General features: G+C 49.2%; 1 protein-coding gene across 3 annotated transcripts in view; it reads right to left on the bottom strand.

Moving 5' to 3' along the window:
• The window catches only part of tasora (transcription activation suppressor a), a 116799-nt gene that overhangs the window by 24244 nt on the left and 67677 nt on the right, over positions 1–24878 (bottom strand). For all 3 annotated transcript variants that reach the window (XM_072472451.1, XM_072472452.1, XM_072472453.1), the window contains exons 15-16: positions 24156–24670; positions 9921–10065 (exon numbers count right to left, since the gene is read on the bottom strand). In XM_072472451.1, coding sequence (XP_072328552.1) covers positions 9921–10065; positions 24156–24670 — 660 coding nt within the window. The remainder of the gene's footprint in view (positions 1–9920; positions 10066–24155; positions 24671–24878) is intronic.

Genomic DNA, 24878 nt, shown 5'->3' with positions numbered 1-24878 from the left:
TAAAGAACGCCCTAATGACAAGCAGCCTGGCAAGATGTAATTATTGCTAATCCAGTTATAGTCAAAGGAAAAGGCACATTACCTTCATCACACAATTTCTTTAAACTAATTCAAAACAATGAGTTCCAACATACAATGCTGGAAACACTTATTTTAATCACCAGGAAGTAGATAATATTTATCCTGTCATGTGAGAGTACCTTTAAGAAATGGGTGTTTATCAGTGATGTCAGAGTGTGGGTGGAGCTGGGCTGTCAGCTTTTTACTTTCATTTTAGGCTATTTGCTGCAAGGTGTGTTTTAGTTTCGTTTTCAGTGTTGGAGCTGAAGCCAGACCAGTAGGTGTACTGCTGTTCTCTCTGCCATCAAAAGACTATCTCTTGATCATTTGGGGAATTCAGAATTATAAATGTTTTCAGTAGTGACTTTAACCGGATGTGCTTCTGTTAAAGGTTTTGTTTTTAAGTCGTATGGATGTTAAAAGGAAAACTTAAAGGATTACTTAGTGTTGTAGTCTTTGGGGGTTGTATTTGAATTAATGGTTGCTGAGATGTTCCCTGTATGTTTTCAAAAGGTTAACTGGAGTTCAAAGAATAAACATGGTTTTGCTTTACAAAATACTTTTCCTGTGTGGGAAGGTAAGGGGGTGTATTGAAAGGTACCTGGAGGCCAACAACAACGGGGAGGTGCGAGTGGGGGTGGTATGGGAGGCGTTGAAGGCGGTGATCAGGGGAGAGCTAATCTCCATCAGGGCTCATAGGGAGAAGACAGAGGGCAAGGAAAGGGAGAGGTTAGTGGGGGAGATTTTGCGAGTGGACAGGAGATACGCAGAGGCCCCGGAGGAAAGATTATTTGGGGAAAGGCGACGGCTCCAGACGGAGTTTGACCTGTTGACCACGGGGAAGGCGGAGGCACAGTGGAGGAAGGCGCAGGGGGTGACCTACGAGTACGGGGAAAAGGCCAGTCGGATGCTGGCACACCAGCTCCGTAAGAGGGCGGCGGCGAGGGAAATAGGGCGAGTCAAAGATGGCAGGGGAGCCAGAGTGCAACAGAAATAAACAAGGTATTCAAGGCCTTCTACGAAGAGCTGTACAGATCCCAGCCCCTGGGCGGGGGGGGGGGGGGGGGGAAGAGGGGATGAGAAGATTCCTGGACCAACTGCGGTTCCCGAGGGTGGAGGAGCAAGAGGTGGCTGGTTTGGGGGCACCAATCGGGTTGGAGGAGCTGAGTAAGGGTTTGGGGAGCATGCAGGCGGGGAAGGCCCCGGGGCCGGATGGGTTCCCGGTGAAGTTCTATAGAAAGTATGCGGACCTGTTGGCCCCGCTACTCGTGAGGACCTTTAACGAGGCAAGAGAGGAGGGGACCCTGCCCCCGACAATGTCGGGAGGCGACAATTTCCTTGATTCTGAAGCGAGACAAGGACCCACTGCAATGTGGATCGTACAGGCCCATTTCGCTCCTTAATGTGAACGCTAAACTATTGGCAAAAGTGCTGGCCACGAGGGTTGAGGGCTGTGTCCCGGGGGTGATACATGAGGACCAGACGGGATTTGTAAAGGGCAGGCAATTAAATACGAATGTGCAGCGGCTCTTAAACGTGATAATGATGCCATCGGAGGAGGGAGAGGCGGAGATAGTGGCAGCCATGGACGCGGAAAAGGCCTTTGACCGAGTTGTGTGGGAGTACCTCTGGGAGGTGTTGCGTAGGTTTGGGTTCAGGGGAGGGTTTATTAGCTGGGTTAAGCTCCTTTACAGCGCCCCGGTGGCAAGTGTGGTGACGAACCGGCGGAGGTCGGAGTACTTTCGGCTGTACCGAGGAACGAGGCAGGGGTGCCCTCTGTCCCCCCTGTTGTTTGCATTGGCGATCGAACCCTTGGCCATATCACTGAGGGAGTCTAATAAATGGAGGGGGGTGGTCCGCGGGGGAGAAGAGCATCGGGTGTTGTTATATGCGGATGACCTGCTGCTGTACGTGGCGGACCCAATGGAGTGGATGGTGGAGGTCATGCAGACTTTGAGGGAGCTTGGGGAGTTCTCGGGCTATAAGCTCAATGTAGGGAAGAGCGAGCTTTTTGTACTACAGGCAGGGGACCAAGAAAGAGGGATAGGGGACCTACCGCTGAGGAGGGCGGAGGGGAATTTTCGGTATCTAGGGATCCAGATAGCCAGGAGCTGGGGGGCCCTACACAAATTGAATCTGACGAGGTTGGTGGACCAAATGGAGGTGGACTTCAAAAGATGGGACATGACTTCCGGGTGCGGCGATGACCAGCTAGGTCGCACGTTTCGGCACCTCCCGTTTGAACGGACTTTTGGGCTCTTATTGGGAGCCCCAACGGCAATTTTTGACGGCTAAACCCATTGTGCGGTGAAACAGAAGGGAATCCCCCCGGATGTACATGGAGAAAGGAGATAATAGTGGCCGGATTGCAGAGGATCCTCTGGAGCAGCGGCAAGGAAGGGAAGCACGAAGCAAGATGGCGGCGGAGGGAGGCTGTTTGGTATGGGGCCCGGAACAGCAAGAGTTCCTTCGGAGATGTGTTGAGGAGCTAAAGAAGGAGGTGCCGGCCCCGATGCTGCAGGCAATTGAGGGGCTAAAGGAGGCGCAGAAGACCCAAGAATTGGAGCTTCGTGGCGTGAAGGCAAAGGCTGCCGAAAATGATGACGAAATACAGGGCCTGGTGGTGAAGACAGAGACACACGAGACACAGCATAAGAGGTGTATGGAGAGGCTGGAAGCCCTGGAAAATAGCTTGAGGAGGAAGAACCTAAGAGTTTTGGGTCTTCCCGAAGGTGCAGAGGGAGCGGACGTCGGGGCATATGTGAGCACGATGCTTCATTCCTTAATGGGACCGGAGGCCCCGACGGGCCCCTTGGAAGTGGAGGGAGCATATAGAGTCCTTGCGAGAAGACCGAAGGCGGGAGAAATACCTCGAGCTATAGTGGTGAGGTTTCACCGCTATACCTCGAGCTATAGTGGCGAGGTTTCACCGCTATAAAGACAGGGAGATGGTCCTGAGATGGGCGAAAAAGACACAGAGCTGCAGGTGGGAGAATGCGGTGATCCGCGTGTACCGCGAGAAGGAGGGCGAGTTTCAATCGGGCCAAGGCGTTGCTCCATGGAAAGAAAGTTAAATTTGGTATGCTGCAGCCGGCGAGACTGTGGGTTACACATCAAGGGAAACACCACTACTTCGAGACGGCAGAAGAGGCGTGGACATTCATTGAAGAGGAGAAGCTGGACTAGACTGGAGAGAGAAAGAACTTTTGTAATAAAGCAGTGGTGTGATTGCATGGGACTGGGAATTGGAAGGGGGGGGGGGGGGAGGAGAACATTTTCTCTTTCCCCTCGATGGGGGGGTATGGTGAACTGTGGGCGCCGGTGGGGAAGGAGAGGGGGAAGGAGAGAGGGAGCTGCGCCATTAGGGGCGGGGCCGAGTGGGAAGCACGGGCTTTGCTCCCGCGCTATGGTAATTGTGGCGGGAAAAGGGGGCGCAGGAAGGAGGGGGCCTTACACCAATGGGAGGCTGAGGATAAACGGGGGAAGCCGAGGTCAGCCAGATTTTGCTGACTTCTGGAAGCAACATGGGGGAGCAATCACGCTAGAGGGTTTGGGGGGGGGGGGGGTAACTGGGTTGCTGCTGTTAAGGGGAAGGGGGAGCTGCTACGGGATGGGATGGTCGGGACGCGAGGATACCGTTGGGGGGACAAGTGGGTGCGTGGGAACCGGGTGAGGAGCTGGTTTAAAAAAGGGGATGGCTAGTCGACAAGGGGGGGGGGGTAAAGAGCCCCCCAACCTGGTTGATCACGTGGAACGTGAGAGGGCTGAATGGGCCGATTAAGAGGGCAAGGGTACTTGCGCACCTAAAGAAATTAAAGGCAGATGTGGTCATGCTGCAGGAGACGCATCTGAAACTGGCGGATCAGGTCAGATTACGAAAAGGATGGGTGGGACAGGTATTTCACTCGGGCTTGGATGCGAAAAATAGAGGGGTGGCAATATTAGTGGGGAAACGGGTATTGTTTGAGGCGTGGACCATAGTGGCGGACATTGGGGGTAGATACGTGATGGTGAGTGGCAGATTGCAAGGTGAGGCGGTGGTTCTGGTGAACGTATATGCCCCGAACTGGGATGATGCCAACTTCATGAAGCGTATGCTGGGGCGTATCCCGGACCTGGAGGCAGGAAAGTTGGTAATGGGGTGAGACTTCAACACGGTGCTGGATCGGTCCAGGTCTAGGACCGGGAGGAGGCCGGCAGCGGCCAAGGTGCTTCAGGACTTCATGGAGCAGGTGGGAAGAGTGGATCCCTGGAGATTTACTAGGCCTAGGAGTAAAGAGTTCTCCTTCTTCTCCCACATCCACAAGGTGTATTCTCGGATAGACTTCTTTGTCCTGGGAAGGGCGCTGATCCCGAAGGTGGCCGGGACGGAGTACTCGGCTATAGCCATTTCGGACCTTGCCCCACATTGGGTAGATCTGGAAGTAGGAGAGGAAAAGGAACAGCACCCACTGTGGAGATTAGATATGGGATTGTTGGTGGACGAGGGTGTGTGTGTAAGGGTAAGGAGATGTATCGAAAGGTATCTGGAGATTAATGACGACGGAGAGGTTCAGGTGGGAGTGGTCTGGGAAGCACTGAAGGCGGTGGTCAGAGGGGAACTGATCTCCATAAGGGCCCATAAGGGGAAACAAGAGAGCAAAGAGAGGGAGAGATTGTTGAGAGAAATTTTGAGGGTGGATAGGCAGTATGCAGTGGCTCTGGATGAAGGACTATACAGGGAAAGACGAAGGTTGCACACGGAATTTGATTTGTTGACCACGGGTAAGGCGGAGGCACAATGGAGGAAGGCACAGGGAGTGCAGTATGAGTACGGAGAGAAGGCGAGCCGGTTACTGGCCCAACAACTGAGGAAGAGGGGGGCGGCGAGGGAGATTGGAGGGGTTAGGGATGAGGAGGGTGAGATGGAACGGGGGGCTGAGAGGGTGAACGGGGTGTTTAAGGCATTTTATGAGAGGCTGTACCAGGCTCAGCCCCCGGAAGGGAAGGAGGGAATGATGCACTTCCTAGACCAGTTGGAATTCCCGAAGGTTGAGGAGCAGGAGAGGACAGGACTGGGAGCACAGATTGAGGTGGAGGAGGTGGTAAAAGGGATTGGGAGCATGCAGGCAGGGAAGGCCCCGGGACCGGATGGGTTCCCGGTGGAATTTTATAGGAAATACGTGGACCTGCTGGCCCCGCTTCTGACGAGAACCTTTAATGAGGCCAGGGAAAGAGGGACGTTGCCCCCGACGATGTCGGAGGCGACGATATCGCTGCTCTTGAAAAGGGACAAAGACCCGCTGCAGTGCGGGTCTTACAGGCCTATTTCCCTCCTGAATGTAGATACCAAGCTTTTGGCCAAGGTGATGGCGACGAGGATGGAGGAGTGTGTCCCGGGGGTGGTTCACGAGGATCAAACGGGGTTTAAGGGGAGACAATTGAACACTAACATACGGAGGCTGCTGGGTGTGATGATGATGCCCCCGCCGGAGGGGAGGCGGAGATAGTGGTGGCGATGGATGCAGAGAAAGCATTTGATAGAGTGGAGTGGGATTACCTGTGGGAAGTGTTGAGGAGATTTGGATTTGGAGAGGGGTTTATTGGATGGGTTCAGCTTCTATACGGGGCCCCGGTGGCAAGTGTGACTACAAATAGGCAGAGATCTGACCACTTCCGTCTATACAGAGGGACAAGACAGGGATGTCCTCTGTCCCCGTTACTGTTTGCGTTGGCAATTGAGCCACTGGCCATAGCGCTGAGGGGCTCTAGGAAGTGGAGGGGAGTACTTAGGGGAGGAGAAGAGCACCGGGTGTCACTATACGCGGATGATTTGTTGTTGTATGTCGCGGACCCAGTGGAGGGGATGCCCGAGATAATGCAGACACTCAGGGAGTTTGGGGAATTTTCAGGATATAAATTGAATATGGGGAATAGTGAGCTGTTTGTGATGCACCCTGGGGAACAGGGCAGGAGAATAGATGATTTGCCGTTGAGGAGAGTAACAAGGGATTTTCGGTACCTAGGGATCCAGATGGCCAGGAACTGGGGAACCTTGCATAAGCTTAATTTAGTAAGATTGGTGGAGCAGATGGAAGAGGACTTTAGGAGATGGGACATGGTGCCCCTGTCACTGGCGGGTAGGGTGCAGGCGGTTAAAATAGTGGTCCTTCCGCGGTTTCTTTTTGTGTTCCAGTGCCTCCCTGTGATGATTACAAAGGCCTTTTTCAAGAAAGTGGATAAGAGCATTATGAGTTGTGTGTGGGCTGGGAAGACCCCAAGAGTGAAGAGGGGGTTCCTGCAGCGTAGTAGGGATAGGGGGGGACTGGCACCGCCGAGTTTAAGTGACTATTATTGGGCCGCCAACATATCAATGGTATGCAAGTGGATGGGGGAAGGGGAGGGAGCGGCGTGGAAAAGACTAGAGATGGCGTCCTGTAGGGGAACCAGCCTAAAAGCATTAGCGACGACGCCTTTACCGTTCTCCCCGAAGAAATACACCACAAGTCCAGTGGTGGTGGCAACGCTGAAAATTTGGGGGCAGTGGAGACGACATAAGGGAGTGACGGTTGCCTCGGTGAGGTCCCCGATAAGGAACAACCACAGGTTCGTCCCGGGGAAGATAGATGGGGGATTTAAAGCTTGGCAGAGAGCAGGGATTGTGAAATTGAAGGATTTGTTCCTAGGCGGGACGTTTGCGAGTCTGGGAGCACTGACAGAAAAATATGGGTTGCCACCGGGGAATGCATTTCAATATATGCAACTGAGGGCTTTTGCGAGGCAACAGGTGAGGGAATTTCCGCGGCTCCCGGCGCAAGAGATTCAGGACAGAGTGATTTTGGGGGCATGGGTGGGGGATGGTAGGGTGTCAGATATATACAGAGAAATGAGAGACGAGGGGGAGACGATGGTGGAGGAGCTGAAGGGAAAATGGGAAGAGGAGCTGGGGAAGAGATTGAGGAGGGGCTGTGGGCAGATGCCTTAAGTAGGGTAAACTCTTAGTCCTCATGCGCCAGGCTCAGCCTGATACAATTCAAGGTTCTACATAGGGCGCACATGACTGGAGCAAGGTTAAGTAGATTTTCTGGAGTGGAGGATAGGTGCGGGAGATGCGCGGGAAGCCCAGCGAACCACCCCCACATATTTTGGTCATGCCCGGTACTGCATGGGTTCTGGGTGGGGGTGGCCAATGTGCTTTCAAGGCTGGTGGGGGTCTGGGTCGAGCCAGGCTGGGGGTTGGCGATATTTGGGGTTGCGGACGAGCCGGGAGTGCAGGAGGCGAGAGAGGCTGATGTTTTAGCCTTTGCGTCCCTAGTAGCCCGGCGAAGGATATTACTTATGTGGAAAGAAGCTAAACCCTCAGGCGTGGAGGCCTGGATAAACGACATGGCGGGGTTTATAAAATTGGAGCGGATAAAGTACGCACTAAGAGGTTCGGCTCAAGGGTTCACCAGGCGGTGGCAACCGTTCCTCGACTATCTCGCAGAACGATAAGGGAAATGGGAAAGGTAGCAGCAGCAACCCGGGGGGAGGGGGGGGGGGGGGGGGTGGGGAGAGAAGAGGGGAGGGCCCAGATGGGCCCTCAGGGGTTTTGTACAGGTGTTTGTATACGAGTTATTTATATTGGTTTTTGTGACTTTATTATTTTGGATATTGGCTAGTTTTTATTTTTGTTGCTGGCAGTTGCCGTCTAGTTAATATATTATTTATTCTTAAAAAAAACCGGTCATCATCATTATTTATATTGTTTTAAAGTTGCAAAAGGGAAAATTTTGTACTGTCTTTGTTTGACCGAAAAATTTGAATAAAAATTTTTTTTTAAAAAAGATGGGACATGTTGCCGCTTTTGTTGGCGGGTAGAGGGCAGTCGGTAAAAATGGTGGTCCTTTCGAGGTTTTTGTTTGTGTTCCAGTGCCTCCCCATCGTGATTCCCAAGGGCTTTTTCAAGAGAGTAGGTAGGAGTATTCTGGCGTTTGTGTGGGCGAACAAAACCCCGAGGGTAAGGAGAGGGTTCCTGGAGCGCAGTAGGGGCCGAGGAGGGCTGGCGCTGCCAAACCTAGGGAGCTACTACTGGGCAGCAAACGTGGCGATGATACGTAAGTGGGTTATGGAGGGAGAGAGGGCGGCATGGAAGAGGATGGAGATGGCGTCCTGCAAAGGAACGAGCTTGGGGGCGCTGGTGATGGCACCGCTGCCGCTCTCGCCATCAAAGTACACCACGGGCCCGGTGGTGGCGGCAACGTTAAGGATCTGGGGTCAGTGGAGACGGCATAGCGGGGCAATGGGAGCCTCGGTGTGGTCCCCGATCAGGGGTAACCACCGGTTTGTCTCGGGGAAGATGGACGGGGGGGGTTCCAGGGCTGGCATCGGGTGGGGATTAGAAGAATGGGGGATCTGTTCATCAACGGGACATTTGCGAGCCTAGGGGCACTGGAGGAGAAGTTTGAGCTACCCCCGGGAAATGCATTCAGATATATGCAGGTGAGGGCCTTTGTGAGGCGACAGGTCAGGGAACTCCCGCTGCTCCCGACACAGGAAATTCAAGACAGGGTGATCTCGGGTGTATGGGTCGGGGAGGGCAAGGCTTCGGCAATACACCAAGAGATGAAAGAAGAGGGGGAAGCGCTAGCAGAAGAGTTGATGGGTAAATGGGAGGAGGAGCTGGGGGAGGAGATTGAGGAAGGTTTGTGGGCTGACGTCCTGGGTAGGGTTAATTTCTCCTCCTCCTCATGTGCCAGGCTCAGCCTGATACAATTTAAGGTGGTTCACAGAGCGCACCCGACGGGAGCGAGGTTGAGTAGGTTCTTTGCGGTAGAGGACAGATGCGGAAGATGTTCAGGGAGCCCGGCAAACCATGTCCACATGTTCTGGACATGTCCGGCACTGGAGGATTCTGGAGAGGAGTGGCAATATCTCAGGTGGTGAAAGTCCGGGTCAAGCCAAGCTGGGGGATAGCAATATTTGGAGTAGTGGACGAGCCGGGAGTGCAGGAGGCGAAAGAGGCCAGCATTCTGGCCTTTGCGTCCCTGGTAGCCCGGCGAAGGATCTTGCTAATGTTGAAGGAGGCGAAGCCCCCTAGCGTGGAGGCCTGGACAAACGACATGGCTGGGTTCATAAAGTTGGAGAGGATTAAGTTTGCCTTAAGGGGGTCTGCGCAGGTGTTCTACAGGCGGTGGCAACCGTTCCTAGACTACCTCCGGAGCGTTAGAGGAAGGTCGGTCAGCAGCAGCAGCAACCAGGGAGGGGGGGGGGGGGGGGGGGGAGGAAGAGAAACGAGAGATTGCTTGAGGGGACGGAGGAGCGGGGGATAACATGGAGGGTGGGGGAAACTGGCACGAATGGGCGAGAGCCAGTGTATAAAGCTATGTAAATATGTAATCTTACCATGTATATACCTTGCTCAGGGCGATTTTGTGTTATTTTGTTACGGGGGGGGGTTATTGTTTGTAAGGGGGAAAATTGTTTTGTTGAAAAACTTTAATAAATATATTAATAAAATAAAAAATAAAAAAAATACTTTTCCATTTCTGCTGTACCACACCTGTAGAGTGGACCGTGTGCTCCCCATACCACAATCTATTAAAAGTTGTGGGTCAGGTGAACTCCATGATACACTTTGGGGTTCTCTAAACCTTGGCCCATAACAATCCTTACAATTTATCAGTCTCAAAGTTAACTATCTTCAGGAAGGGAGAAGAGAAAAATTGGTATAAAATAAACAAAGGCGGCTTACAAGATAATAAAGAAGTGTGGAAACCTAAGAAGAAAACTTTGAAAAACTCCAAGTCACCTCTCACATTAAACATTTAATACGTTGAAGTATGAAGCCACAAACACAATCACTATACAGTGTTTCTCAAATGTTAAACACAATGTCTTACCGGTTATGGGAATAAGTTTCCAGTTAATTTCACTATCACTGGTACAATCAGAGGTTGTCATCTTCTTGCTGTACAGCTGTTCAAGGGAGGCATTTGTACATGGACTACAACCTTCAGCACTACCTACACTTCCCAAGCTCTGCTCCTTTGGAAGAGACAGAAAAGCGCAAGAACAAATTCATCAATCTGTAATCATTTTCATATCACATTAATACATTTTTACTCTTCTGTGACAGAGCTTATTCTTTTCTGGGTGAACTGAAGATTCCACCCTAGCAATTTAGCAGCTCAACTTTCTTCAGAAAGTTTAAAGAAATAATCCAAAATTAGACCGTAAACAATTATGGGCATGGAAAGATCATGTCATTTATTCTGAACTTGTTGATGTATTGAGACTAATTATTTATATACAGCAATTCATACTAATGCATGCATGTAAAAACAAAAACAAAGTTTCTGACTGGTAAATTACAACATTAAAGTCGGCATGAAAAAAACATTTTTCATAGATTACAATATGCAGTTCTCAGGTAAACAAAGATTCACATTGTACACCATTGAAAGAAGCCAAAACGGTCAACGACAGCGCTGCTCCCGACGGCCCTGGGGAGATACTCAGGAATCCGGTAGTAATAGCTTAGTTGACAATTTGGAGGCAGTTTCGACAAGACTTCAGGTTGGGGGCAGGGTCAAGGGACATGCCGATTCGGAGGAACCATAGATTTGAGCCAGGGAAGTGGGATGGAGATTTTCGGAGATGGGAGGAGAAAGGAATTAGAACACTAAAAGATTTATTTCTTGGGGGTCGTTTTGCGGGATTGAAGGAGCTGGGAGCGAAGTATGGGCTGGAGCAGGGGGAAATATTTAGATACATGCAGGTTCGAGACTTTGCCAGAAAGGAGATACAGAGCTTCCCAGTAGAGCCGGCTTCCACATTGTTAGAGGAGATGCTGACGACAGGGGGACTGGAGTAGGGGGTAGTATCGGTGGTTTAAAGGGCTATTTTGGAGGAGGAGAAGGCACTACTATAAGGGATCAAGGCAAAGTGGGAGGAAGAGTTGGGAGAGGGCAAGGAGGAGGGGTTCTGGTGTGAGGTGCTCCGGAGGGTGAATGCCTCCACCTCATGTGCGAAGTTGGGGCTGATACAGCTGAAGGTGGTGTACAGAGCGCACCTTACAAAGGAGAGGTTGAGCCGGCTCTTTCGAGAGGGTAGAAGATGTGTGTGACCGTTGCAGGGGAGGCCCCGCAAACCTCGTTCATATGTTTTGTTCCTGTCCAAAGCTGAAGGATTACTGGAAGGAGGTGTTTAGGGTAACCTCTAAAGCGGTGCACGTGAAACTGGACCCGGGCCTCCAGGAGGCCATATCCAGGGTGTCAGACCAGCCGGGGTTGGAAATGGACGTGGAGGCAGATGTTGATCGCCCTAAGGCGGATCCTGTTAGGGTAGAGATCAACCTCTCCACCCTGTGACCTGGCGTGGCGGGGGGACCTGCTGGAATTCTTAATGCTTGAAAAATGTCAAATTTGAACTGAGGGGGAAGGATGGAGGGATTGTACAATTTATGGGCGTTATTCATTATGCACTTTCGAGAATTGGATCACATCGAACATTAGGGGGGTTGGGGGCTGGGAGGGTTTGGGGGAGGGGGACTGTATGTGTTAATGGTGACTATGGGTGATTCCTGATTCCTTTTCGTCATTTGTTTATGTTAACATGCGGGCCAATGTCTGGGGTTTGGTGGGAGGATGGAATCGTTGAAAGGGGCAACACAGGCGGAGAAGGTAGTCAAGAGGGCATACAGCATGCTTGCCTTCATTGGCCAGGGCATTGAGTATAAAAATTGGTAAGTCATGTTGCAGCTGTATAGAACCTTAGTTAGGCCACACTTGGGAGTATAGTGTTCAATTCTGGTCGCCACACTACCAGAAGGATGTGGAGGCTTTAGAGAGGGTGCAGAAGAGATTTACCAGGATGTTGCCTGGTATGGAGGGCATTAGCTATGGAGGAGAGGTTGAATAAACTTGGTTTGTTCTCACTGGAACGAAGGAGGTTGAGGGGCGACCTGATAGAGGTCTACAAAATTATGAGGGGCATCGACAGTGGATAGTCAGAGACGTTTTCGTAGGGTAGAGGGATCAATTACTCGGGGGCATAGGTTTAAGGTGCGAGGGGCAAGGTTTAGAGGAGATGTAAGAGGTAAGTTTTTTTTAAAATATAGACAGAGGGTAGTGGGTGCCTGGAACTCGCTCCCGGAGGTGGTGGTGGAAGCAGGGACGATAGTGACGTTTAAAGGGGCATCTTGACAAATACATGAATAGGATGGGAATAGAGGGATACGGACCCCGAAAGTGTAGAAGATTTTAGTTTAGACGGGCAGCATGGTCGGTGCAGGCTTGAATCACCTGAGGAAAGAGCTGTGCTCCGAAAGCTAGTGATTCGAAACAAACCTGTTGGGACTTTAACCTGGTGTTGTAAGACTTCTAACTACACTTATCATATAGTTGTGCTGTTTACAATCATAAGAGGTTATCATGGGTGAGGATGCCATCTTAAACTTTCAAACAGGTTGAACTGCTGGTCCAAAAGGACATCCACCCAAGGGAGACTATAAGCCCACCTTACTCATGTCTTTAACAGTTTGCCAGCGTCAGGAGCTTTTCGCTCAAACTGGAAGGGAGACAAGGCAGTAGTACTGTAAAATTATTATTCAGGAATGAAGTCCGAAGGGATCACAAATTTCTCTGTCCAATCACCCTGGCAGGGCAGTCATCACTTGGGGCACCCAGCAATAATAATAATAATCTTCATTAGTGTCACAAGTAGGCTTCCATTAACATTGCAATGAAGATACTGTGAAAATTCCTTAGTTGCCATGCTACAGTGCCTATTCAGGTACACTGAGGGAGAATTCAGAATGTCCAATTCACCCAACAGGCACAGTTTCGGGACTTGCGGGAGGAAACCAGAGCACCCGGAGGAAACCCACACAGACACAGGAAGAACATGCCGGCTCCGCACAGACAGTGACCCAAGCAGGAATGCTTATGAAAAAAAAAGATTCTACTACACCAATAAATGAATCTTTTGAATTCATTACTAGGTTGATGCATCAGGGTCACCACATTATACAATGTTTTATGAAATTTCATTTCAATAAAAAAGGTACCTTGAAATAGGTTACTCTACAACTGTCATTACGAAAGAGGAGGCCATTCACCCCAGAATCCATGCTGCATCCATGTACAGCATATCAATCTGTCCTATTAACCCCTCTAACCCCACAGCAAGTTTCAGGTCATTATCAACCCTGCAGAATTACTGGAAAGCTGCTATAGTGAATCAATAAGGGCAGCACAGCAGCATAGTTTTTAGCACAGTTGCTTCACAGCTCCAGGGTCCCAAGTTCGATTCCCGGCTTGGGTCACTGTCTGTGCAGAATCTGCACGTTCTCCCCGTGTCTGTGGGTTTCCTCCCACAGTCCAACGATGTGTGGGTTAGGGGGATTGGCCATGCTAAGTTGCCCTTAGTGTCCAAAATAAAAGGGTTACTGCGTTTCAGGGATAGGGTAGAGACGTGGGCTTGAGTAGGGTGCTCTTTGTAAGGGCCGGTGCAGACTCGATGGGCTGAATGGCCTCCTTCTGCTCTGTAGATTCTATGATTCTAATTGGCTGAATTTAATGGACAAAGTTTTGAGAGGAATCAGCTTGGGGATCAGTTTGCAGTGTTAAAGCCTTTGCTAAATACTATATACTAATGCCCCTCCCAGGCAATAGCGGAGAATGATTTGCAAGTTTGTACAAATGTTAGGATTGAGGAAAAGATGCAACCTAGTGTCAAGACTGGCTAGCATGTCCCCTACGAGTACCGTTAAATGTCATATGGGGGGGGGGGGGGCTATTGTACATGGGGAAAACCAATGTAAATGTTTTGTACAATGTTAATTGTTGTGTTTGCGTTTCTTTTATCTTCTGTTATGGGGGGGGGGGGGGGGGGGGGTCGGTCAAAAATTGTTGGAAAACTTAAATAAACATGTTTTTTTTTTTAAAAACTGGCTAGCATGTACAATCATTCTGAAAGTTGGCACCTATTGTGTCCGGAGGAAGATTTGTTGATCTGTACAATGCTAGGACTAATTACATATTAGTTGCTGGTCTATCAGTGGTGGTAGTGTTAGCCATAATTTAGAACACTAAAGCATACAAATAGAATATAATACAAGTGCATTTGCTCCTTTTCTCACCTCGCTCGGTCTCAAATTAGTGCCAATAAATTAATTATGATTCTACCATTCTGAAAGTCCCATTATTTATAAAGTAGCGCTTCCTTTCAGAGAATGGCATGGATTTTGTTGTGGAAATTGCAAATCGGATATCATTCACAATTATTCCATGAACCTGACTGCAGGAGTTTGCACATGCGCAGTTGAAAAAACCCAGAAATCAAAGAATCTACGCTTCGCCAAAGAGTGCAGTGTAGAGATTCCCATAGACTGCAATCTCCATTGCAATCATGAAAACATCCACCTCTTCATTGTCAGCATCGCTAGAAAAACCCTTGGAAAAAGTTACATTTCATTGAATGAGGAGCAATTACACCCTAATTAACTTAGAAAAACTATTTACTTTTGGAACAAATGTCTCCATGAGAGGTAATTAGTTTAAAAATTAATTTTAAAAATGTTCTCTGTTTTAACTTCCATCCTAATCCATTTCAAAATCTAAAAATTTAAAAGTAAAAGGGATTCCATGGTGTTGAATGGTTTAACTTCCTGCATGAATATTTAAAATATGATCGTTCTCTACCAGTGATGCTGGCATCACTGCTTCTCCATACCAAGAAATTCCCTCGACTTGACACCAAATGTAATCTACTATCAGTAAAGCAGAACACCCAGCACAGAGATCGTTGAGATCTGTGGACAGCCTCCTTAGACATTAACGAGGACAAGGATGGGCCTGGGGGAAGGCAGATTTTAATAAGATCAGGTATAATTTGGCCAGAGTGGACGTGGACGGGGAGCAGACACTTTTAGGTAAATCGGTGCCAGAACACTGGGACACATTCAAGAAATGAACCAAAAAAAAAGGGAGGCTTGGGGCTGATCCGAGAGCTCAAAACAGAAGCCCTAGAGGTGCATAGAATGTGCAAGAGGGAACTTAAAAAGGAAATTCGGAGAACAAAAAAGGAGAGATAAAAGGATACTGCAGGTAAAATAAAGGAAAATCCTAAATTGTTTTACCAGTCTCCCCTCAGCCTCAGTCTTTCCAGTGAAAACAATCCTAGTTTATTCAACCTCGCTTCATAGCCAACACTCTTGAGACCAGGCATCATCCAGTGGACCTTTGTGCACCCTCTCCAAAGCTTCCACGTCCTTCTGATAATGTGGTGACCAGAAATATGGTGACCAGAGCTGCATGTAATCCAAAAGCGACCTAACCAAGGTTTTATATAGCTGCAACATGATTTCCCAACTCCTGTACTCTAATCCCCAGCTGATAAATGCAAAATATGCTTTCTTAATCACCTTGGCCACCTGTGTTGCCACTTTTAGGGAACGGTGGACCTGCATGCCCAGATCCCTCTATGTTAAAGTTCCTAAGGGTTCTGCATTTACAGTATAATTCATACCCAGATTTGATCCTCCAAAATGCATCACCTCACATTTGTCCGGATTAAACTCCATCTGCCATTTCTGTGCCCAAGTCTCCAATCAATCTATACCCTGTTGTATCCTCTGACAATCCTCGGCACTATTAGCAACTCCACCAATCTTCACGTCATCCACAAATTTACTATCGGCCCACCCACATTTTCCTCCAGATCATTTATATTACAAGCAAGAGGTCCCAGCACTGTGGGACATCACTAACTTCGGAACTCCATTCTGAAAAACACTCTTCCACCGCTCAGTTCTATAACCAAGCTAGTTCTGTATCCATCTAGCCAGCCCACCCAGAATCCTATGTGATTTTAGTTTTTGTACCAATCTGCCATGTGAGACCTTGTCAAATACCTAAAGTCCATGTAAACTACATCTACAGCCCTTCCCTCATCAATTTTCTTTGTCACCTCTTCAAAAACAAATCAAGTTGGAAGGATCTAAATGAGTATCAGGAAAGGTGGTGAGGCAGTTAGAGAGAGCCAGTGTATGAGTACAGGGAGAAGGCGAGCAGGATGCTGACCCACTAGTTGAGGAAGCAAGAGGTGACGAGGGAGATTGGCAGAGTAAAGGATGATAAGGGCAGGGTGGTGCTGGATTTGGAGGGGGTGAATGGCATGTTTGATAGAAGGCTGTACGAGTCGGAGCTCCTGGCCGGGGGGGGAGGGGGCAGACTTGGATGGGCAGGAGTTTCCCACGGTAGAGGAGACGCTGGTTCAGGGATTGGGGGCCGCAATTGGGTTGAGGGAGGTGATGGACAGTATAGGGCCCCAGGTCCGGACAGGTTCCCAGTGGAATTTTATAAAATGTTTGGGGCGGACCTGGGGCCACTGCTGGTGAGGGTGTATAATGAGACAAAGGAGAGGGGGAACTCCTCCTTACACTGTCACAGGTTTCCAGCTCCCAGATATTGAAAAAGGACAAGGATCCGTACCACCCGATATCATTACTGAACGCAGACGCAAGCTGTTGGCGAACGTTTTGGCCTCACAAATCGAGGACTGCATCCCAGGGGTGATAGACGAAGATCAAAGAGGTTTTGTGAAGGGGAGGAAATTGACGGCGAATGTCAGGAGGCTGCTCAATGTAATTGTGATGTCTTCGGAGAGGCACAAGGTGGAGTTAGTGGTGGTGATAGACACGGAGAAGGTGTTTTGATCAGGTGGCATGGGATTAATTGTGGGAGGTGTTGGGGCGGTTCGGGTAGCTGGACTGGGACCGGTTGCTATACAAGGCACCAGTCACAAGTGTGCAGACAAACCGAGTTAGTTTGGGATACTTTGGACTGCATCGGATGACAAGGCAGGGGTGTCCGCTCTCCCTGCTGCTCTTCACTTTGGCGATAGAGCCGCTGTAATAGCACTTAGGGCATCGAGGGACTGGTGAGGAATTGTCCAGTGGGGGGGGGGGGGGGGGGGAAAGCACAGGGTCTCGCTGTATGTGGACGACCTGCTGCTATATATCTCAGGCCCATTGGGCAGTATGGGGAACATTACAGGGATTTTTCAGGAATTTAGCTGGTTCTCGATGTACAAGTTGAATATGGGAAAGAACAAGGTGTTCCCGATTGAGTCTAGAGGGCTGGAGAGAAGGTTTGGGGAGCTGCTCTTCAAGGCAGTAGGGGCGAGTTTTAGATACTTGGGTATCCAGGTGACTCGGCACAGCTGCACAAGTTGAACTGACTCGGCTGGTGGAGCAGATGAAAGGGGACTTTAGGAGGTGGGATGTGCTGCCACTGGTGGGGCGAGTGCAAACAGTAAAAATGATGGTGCTGCCAAGGATTCTGTTCGTGTTTCAGAACTTCAAGTCAAAGTAGCTTTTCCAGAAGGATAATGCGCTGATCTCTGGGTTTATGTGGGCGGGGAAGATCCCACAGGGTCGGAGGGTTTTCCTGGACGAGGTGAGAGGACTACCGCTGCCGAACTACTACTGGGCGGCGAACATCGCCATGGTTAGGAAATGGGTTGTGGGGGAGGGGCCGGCTGGAGACGACATCGTGTAGGAGAACAGGTTTGAAGGCTTTGTTGTCAGCGCCTCTGCCGTTCTGGCCAGCCAGGTACTCAGTGAGCCCAGTGGTGGTGTCAGTCTTAAGGGTGTGGGGGCACTGGAGGCAGCATTTGGGACTGGAGGGTGCTTCGGTGTGGACACAGATCTGCGACAACCATAGGTTTGGACCGGGGGGGGGGGGGGGGTTAGACGCGAGGGTTTGGGGTGGTGGCGAGCAGGGATCAAGCAATTTGGTAACCTGTTCATAGGGGGCAAGTTTGCGAAGTTGGAGGACCTGGAGGAAGAGTACGAGCTGCCCAGGGGGGCAATAGTTTTTGCTAGCTGCAGGTTCGGGATTTTGTAAAGAGAGATGTGTCGTGCTTCCTTGGGCTGCCTACACCTTGGGTTGCAGGATAAGGTACTGTCAAGGGATGAGATAGGGGGTGGAAGGTATCCTACGTCTGTCTATAATGAGTTGATGGACTGGAGGGGGCCCTGGTGGAGGACATAAAGCATAAGTGGGAGGAGGAGCTGGGAGGGGAGGTGGAGGCCAGTCGTGGGCAGAGACCCTGTGGAGGGTGAATGCATCCTCGTCGTGTGTCAGGTTAAGCTTCATTCAGTTTAAAGTAGTCCATAGGCCACATATGACGGTAGCAAGGATGAGTAGGTTCTTTGAGGGGGTAGAGGATAGGATGATGCACGGGGAGGTCTGCGAATCACATCCACATGTTTTGGACATGCCCGAAGCTGAAGGGGTTCTGGCAAGGGTTAGAGGATGTAATGTCAGAGGTGGTGGGGGTGGCGTCCAGAAGTGCCGATATTCGGGGTGTCAGAGGATCCGGGAGTTCAGGGGGCGAGAGAGGCCGATGTTTTGACCTTCGTCCCACTGCATCGGATCTTGCTCGGCTGGAGGGACCCGCAACCACCGAAAGCATTCGGAAGTCAAAGCCGTTTATTGATTTCTTTAAGGAGGTTTGAGGGGTCAGCAAAGGGGGAGGGTAAGGGGATTGAAATAGGGAAGGCAGGATGGGAGGGCAGTGTTAGGGGACTCGGGGGGGGGGGGGGGGGGGGGGGTTGTTGGTTGTTTATAATGTTGTTTGGTTGTCCTGCTTTTGTTTGTTCATATGAAAATGCCTTGAACTGAAGGTTATTTTTTAAGAATGAACTCTTATGTCGGTGTTCACTAGTGAGAGGAACGGCGTGGGTATGGCATGGGTATAGAAATCAGGGAGAAGGACTGCAATAAAATTAAAGAGATTACCATAGATAGAGAGGCAGTGGAGTGATCTGGCAGGCTTAAAAGTAGACAAATCTCCAGGACTAGATTAAATGGATCCCAGGCTGTTGAGTGAGGCAAGGGAGGAAATAGCAGGGGCGCTGGCAATAATTTTCTATTTCTCTGGCCACAGGAGATGCTGGAGGATAGCCAACGTACTGCTATTATTCAAGAAGGGAGGAAGTGATAAACCAGGAAACTACAGGTCAGTCAGTCTAACCTCAGTGGAAGAAATTGCTATATGTGTCAGGATTGGTATAATAAAGATGTCTCAAAGAATTGTAATAACACAGGTCAAGGGCAAACCAGCAGGCAAGGGGTTAAACATATACCAAAGGAAAACCAGAAAGCAAGGGGTTGAAGTCACCCACATTGGAAATGATTTAATCATCTCAGAGCATTTGAATATGGAAAAGGAAACACAGGAGGTCCCAGTAAGTCTAAGGGATCCACTGTCCAACACATTCGCATCTCTTCTAGAAGTTAAATATGTTAAGCACAAACCCATGAGATTGTAAGGAAACATTGTATTCTTTAATTGTTTTCCCATTACGGGGACCAGGAAATATGCATACTGATCACTTTGTATTGATTCAGTCATGTCAATACCTGCTTGTAAATCCGAAGAACTTTAAATATATATGCATGTAATTCTGAGGACAGGCAGAGCTGACTTTTGTGAGCTACAGGATAGTCGCAATATCTCTCTCTCCTGTGAGCACACAGTTTTTCAGAATTAAACAAAGTTTTACCAACACCACGCGGTCGAGAACAGACTTTGAGGTTTTTCTTCCCTCCAACAGTGGGGAAACTATTGGAAGCAATTCTGAGAGACAATCATCGCCATTTGGAGAGGCAGGCAGCATGGTTTTAGTTAAGGAGGTCATGCCTGACCAACTTTTTTTTTTTTTTTTTTAATTTCAAGTACCCAATTTCTTTTTTTTTCTACAAAAAGGGCAAGTTAGAATACCTAATCCACCTACCCGGAACATCTTTGGGTTGTGGGGGTGAGACCCACACAAGCACGGGGAGAATGCGCAAACTTCACAGTCAATGACCCTGGGCCGGGATCGAACCCGGGTCATAGGCGCAGTGAGGCAGCAGTGCTAACCATTGTGCCATGCCGCCCATGTCTGACCAACTTGATTGAATTTTTCAAAGAGATGAGGTGTGTATGTGAGGGCAATCATTTGACGTAGTCTATTATGACTTCAGCAAGGTTTTTGATAAGATTCCACAAGGGAGACTGATAGCGAAAGTAAGAGCCCATGGGATTCAGGAAAATTTGACCCAGAATTGGTTGATTGGCAGGAAGAGGGTGATGCTCAAGTGGTGTTTTTCTGGAAGCCTGTGTTCAGTTGGTTCCCAAAGGGATCAGTATTGGGGCCCATGCTGTTTGTAGTTTATATTAATGATTAATGTCTAAATGTAGGAGGGTTGATCAATAAGTTTGTGGATAATCCAAAAATTGCTGGGGTGGTAAACAGTGAGGAGGATACCCTTCGATTACAGGATATAAATGGGTTGTTCAGTGGCAAATGGAATTCAATCCGGATAAGTGCACGGTGATGCACTTAGGCAGGACAAACAAGGGAAGGAATACATGATAAACGGCAAGACCCTGGGAAGTACCGAGGATCAGAGGGACCTCATATGCATGTACACCGGTCTCTTAAGGTAGCAGGGCAGATGGATACAGTGGTTAAGAAGGTATACTTGCCTTTATTAGCCGAGGCATAGAGTTTAAAAACAGGAAAGTTATGTTGTATCTAGACCCCGGGGGGGGGGGGGGGGGGGGGGGGGGTAAACCCGTTCCTCAATGGACTGGACATGTTTGTCGCGGGGCCTGGAAGCACCATTAGAACTGGGAGAAGTCATGGAGTGTATCAACTTCATGCAGGCGGGGAAGGTGTCGGGGCCAGATACCTGGGGGACTTCTACAGATAGACCAGCACCTGCGGGAAATGTACGCAGACACACTAGTAAGGGGCACCCTGTCACCAACACTAACACAAGCCTCAATATCAATGACACGCAAAAAGGACAAAGACCCGACTTGAGTGCAGGTCCCACAAGCCCATCTCGCTACTCAACATTGATGCAAAGATCCTGGCAAAGTGGCTGGAGTTGCGTCCAGAGGTAGTTACAGAGGACCAGGCAGGCTTTGTCAAGGGCAGGCAGCTCATATCGAACACCAGCTGAACGTGATAATGACCCCATCTGGGGATTGAACACCAGAGGTGACCATCTCCTTGGACTCAGAAAAGGTCTTCGACAGAGAGTCAAGTGGAAGTACCTCAGATGTACTGAACGGTCTGGGCCAGGGTTCACATCCTGTGTGAAACTTCTGTACAGCGCTCCCATGTACGGACTAACACCGCCAGCTCTAAATACGGCCAGCTGCACAGAGGCATGAGGCAGGGATGCCCGCTGTAAATGCGGCTGTTTGCTCTGGCAATTGACCTCAGAACGGTGAGGGGGTGGAGTGGTATCCAAAGGGGGGCAGAGAGCATAGAGTTTCACTCTATGCGGATGACCTGCTCCTCTACATCTCAAACTCCTGGGCCGATACGGAAGGGATAATGAAATGCCCAAAGGTGTTCGGAGCCTTCTCAAGCTATAAATCCGACCTGTGCAAAAATGAAATCTTCCCGGTGAACCCACAGGGGGAGGGACAGCCGTTCAAACAAGCAGAGACCAAATTCCACCACCTGGTGATCCAAATAGCCCACAACTGGGCACAGATCCCCAAATGGAAACCGATTGGTCTGGTGGAGGAAGTCAAAAAGGACCTGCAGAGGTGGGGCCCACTCCCACTCTTGCTGGCAGGGAGAGTGCAGACAATCAAAATGAACATACTGCCAGGTTCCTCTTTCTGTTCAGACCCTCCCAATCTACATCCCCAAGGCCTTCTTCAACACGGCAGACAAGCTAATCAGGAAGTTTGTGTGGGGAGGGAAAAACCCAAGGATCCAAAAAAAAGGTCCTACAAAGGAAAAAGAAACACGGGAGGCCTGGTCCTCCCTAACCTACAGTTCTACAGAATGAGTGAGGGGATGGGTGAAGGAACTGGCAGGAAAATGGGTGAAGATGGAGGAGAGGTCCTGCATAGGGATATCCCTCCAAGCCCTAGTCACAACCGCACTCCCATCGCCCCCGACCAAGTATTCAAGAAGCCCAGTGGTAGTAGCCACGCTCTGAACTTGGAACCAGATGAGACAGCACTTCAGCCTAACTGAAATGTAAACTATGGCCTCCATCGGAAACAACCACAGGTTTAGTCCCACAACAATGGACGCCACCTGCAAAAGGTGGAGACAGGATGAAGGGACACTGGCGGTTAGGGACATGTACAAGGCCAATAGAGTAGCAACCTTAGTGGAACTCACTGAGAGGTTCCAACTAACAAAAGGAAACAAATCAAGACACATACAGGTCAAAAACTTCCTTCTTAAGGATACAACGACGTACCCCCAGATACCAGGACATTCGCTAATCGAGGAACTGCTGATTGCGGGTGACCTAGGGAAGTGAAACTGTGGGGACCTGTACAGGCGACTGTTGGAGGTGGCACAATCCCCCTTGGACGAGACGAGGGAAAAATGGGAGGAAGAACTAGGCATAGATGTAAGAGTACGACTCAGGATTGAAGAACTGCACAGGGCGAACGCCACCTCGACATGCACAGGGCTGAGCCTAACACAGCTAAAGGTGGTGCAGAGCGCACCTAGCCAGAACCCGAATGAGCAGGTTCTTTCTGGAGGTGGAGGACAAATATGAATGGTGCCAGGAAGGTCCGGCAAACCACACCTACATTCTACGCCTGCCCAGACTTGCCAGGTTCTGGACAACCTTTTTATAGAATTTGCAGTGCAGAAGGAGGCCATTCGGCCCATCTCGTCTGCACCAGCCCTTGGAATGAGTACCTACCTAACCCCATGCCGCTACCCTATCCCCACCTAACCTTTTTTGGAAACGAAGAGGCAATTAACATGGTCAATCCACCTAACCTGCACAGCTTTGGACTGTGGGAGGAAACCCACGCAGACATGGGGAGAAAGTGCAAACTCCACACAGACAGTCACCCAAGGCCAAAATTGAACCAGGGACCCTGGTGCTAACCACTGTGCCCCCTTGCCACCCCCTTCTTTGAGGCTACATACAGGTCATGGGAGTGTGGAGCCATGCGCAAAGGTGGTGGTCTTCAGGATTTTAGATTAGCCAGAACTCTTTATGGGAAGGGGGCCCGACACCCTAGCCTTTGTCTCCCTGATCGCTCGCCAGAGAATCTTATTCAGCTGGCGATTGGCAGCACCATCCAAAGCTGCACACTGGCTGTCCGACCCAACGGAGTTTCTCAAGTTGGAGAAAATAAAATTTGCCATCCAGAGGTCAGAAGGGGGCTTCCACAGGACGTGGAACACATTCACCAACTTGTTCCAAGATCTGTATGTAGCGGGGGGGCCACAAACAAGCTGATGGACAAAGAGGGAGTGGGGAGAAAGAGAGGAAGCGAAGGCACGCAACGTAGGCGAGAGAGACAAGGGACAAAGCCGCAGGGGATGATCCGGAGGGTAAGTTGAAACCCAAATTAAACTGTAAATAGACACGGGTAAATACGCGCTCTGGCCACACTTGGGATTATAACAGATATCGGCGACTAAAGAGGGCCACAGCCAGAGTGGGAAGGAAGACAATAATTACCTGTAAACATGTGTGCTGGTTTCTGCTTAATGTCTTTTTTTGTTTGTTGCTACTTTTATTCTTTTTCCCCCTTTTTGGCGCGGTTATGCAATATACAACAATTTACGAATTAAATTGAGAAACAGGTGTGAAAACCAATAAAAACATTTAAGAAAAATGAGGGCATAGATAAATTTGAACAGGAAGAAATTTTCCCTCTTGGTGGAGAGATCAACGACCGGGGCACAGATTTAAGGAAGGGGCAGGAGGTTTAGAGGGGATATGAGGAACATCCTTTCCACCCAGAGGGTGGTGGGAGTCTGGAACTCACTGCCTGAAAGGGTGCTGGAGGCAGAGACCCTCATAACATTTAAGTATTTAGATGTGCACTTGCAATGCCAAGGCATACAAGGCTATGGGCCAAGTGCAGGAAAGAGGGTTAGAAGGGTTAACTGGTTGTTTTTGACCGATGCAGATGTGGTGTGCCGAAAGGCCTTTTCTGTGCTGTAGACCTCCATAGTTCTAAACACCCTTGCTTTGCAACTGACTGAAAAATCCAGGAACTGCTTCCTTACATTACACATTTCTAAGCAGTTGACAACTAGAGAAACACAGAATAGCATGTCTTACCTCTGGGTATTCTTCTCTCAAAATGTATGGTAATGAATGTTCTCCAGACGGCTGGTCAATTCTTTTTGTTCTGAAATGAATATCAACATATGCTAAACCAGACCCACTTCCACATAATCTCGCACTCTCTTGCTCAAGGCCAGGTACAAAGCATTCCTTGGAGTGTTCTTGCTTTCTTGCTTCACTGTGTGGGGCGTGATCATCAATGCTTTTCTGATTCAGTTGTGTTGTCTCATTAATCAAAGAATTACTTTGGTCCCAGTAGTAACCCACATTGTCGCTTTGTAGATTATCACCACTGGGGCAAGCCGGCATCCTTATTTCCTGGTTTAATGGAACCTCGGAGTCTGCGCTCTGACAAGTGGAAGCCTTAAATGCTTCAAGTAACAAACCAACCAGTTTTTCAGGATTTGGTGTAGGTTCATGTTGCCTTAAGTCAGTTTCATCAAAGCCAAGCCCATTTAATACTTGAGCTGCTGGATCAGATAACCTTGATTCATCCACTGACATTGACCCTGCAAATAATTTTTTCAAAAGAAATTAGCCTGGTGAATATTTATAGTCATGATTACATGATATGCAAATAGATGGCATTAACCGGAAATTATTTGTGTTCTATACATATATAGCAGATGACATGTTGGGTTTGGAGATGCACGTTTACAACGCTTATCTCTATAAATAAAAGTTTATGACGAGTGTCAAGATTTTTGACTAGAACAC

Source organism: Scyliorhinus torazame, chromosome 13 (assembly GCF_047496885.1).
Source record: "Scyliorhinus torazame isolate Kashiwa2021f chromosome 13, sScyTor2.1, whole genome shotgun sequence".
In the NCBI taxonomy this organism is placed as follows: Eukaryota; Metazoa; Chordata; class Chondrichthyes; order Carcharhiniformes; family Scyliorhinidae; genus Scyliorhinus; species Scyliorhinus torazame.
Note: the sequence above shows the minus strand (reverse complement) of the source record. Positions and strands in the feature narration are given on the sequence as shown.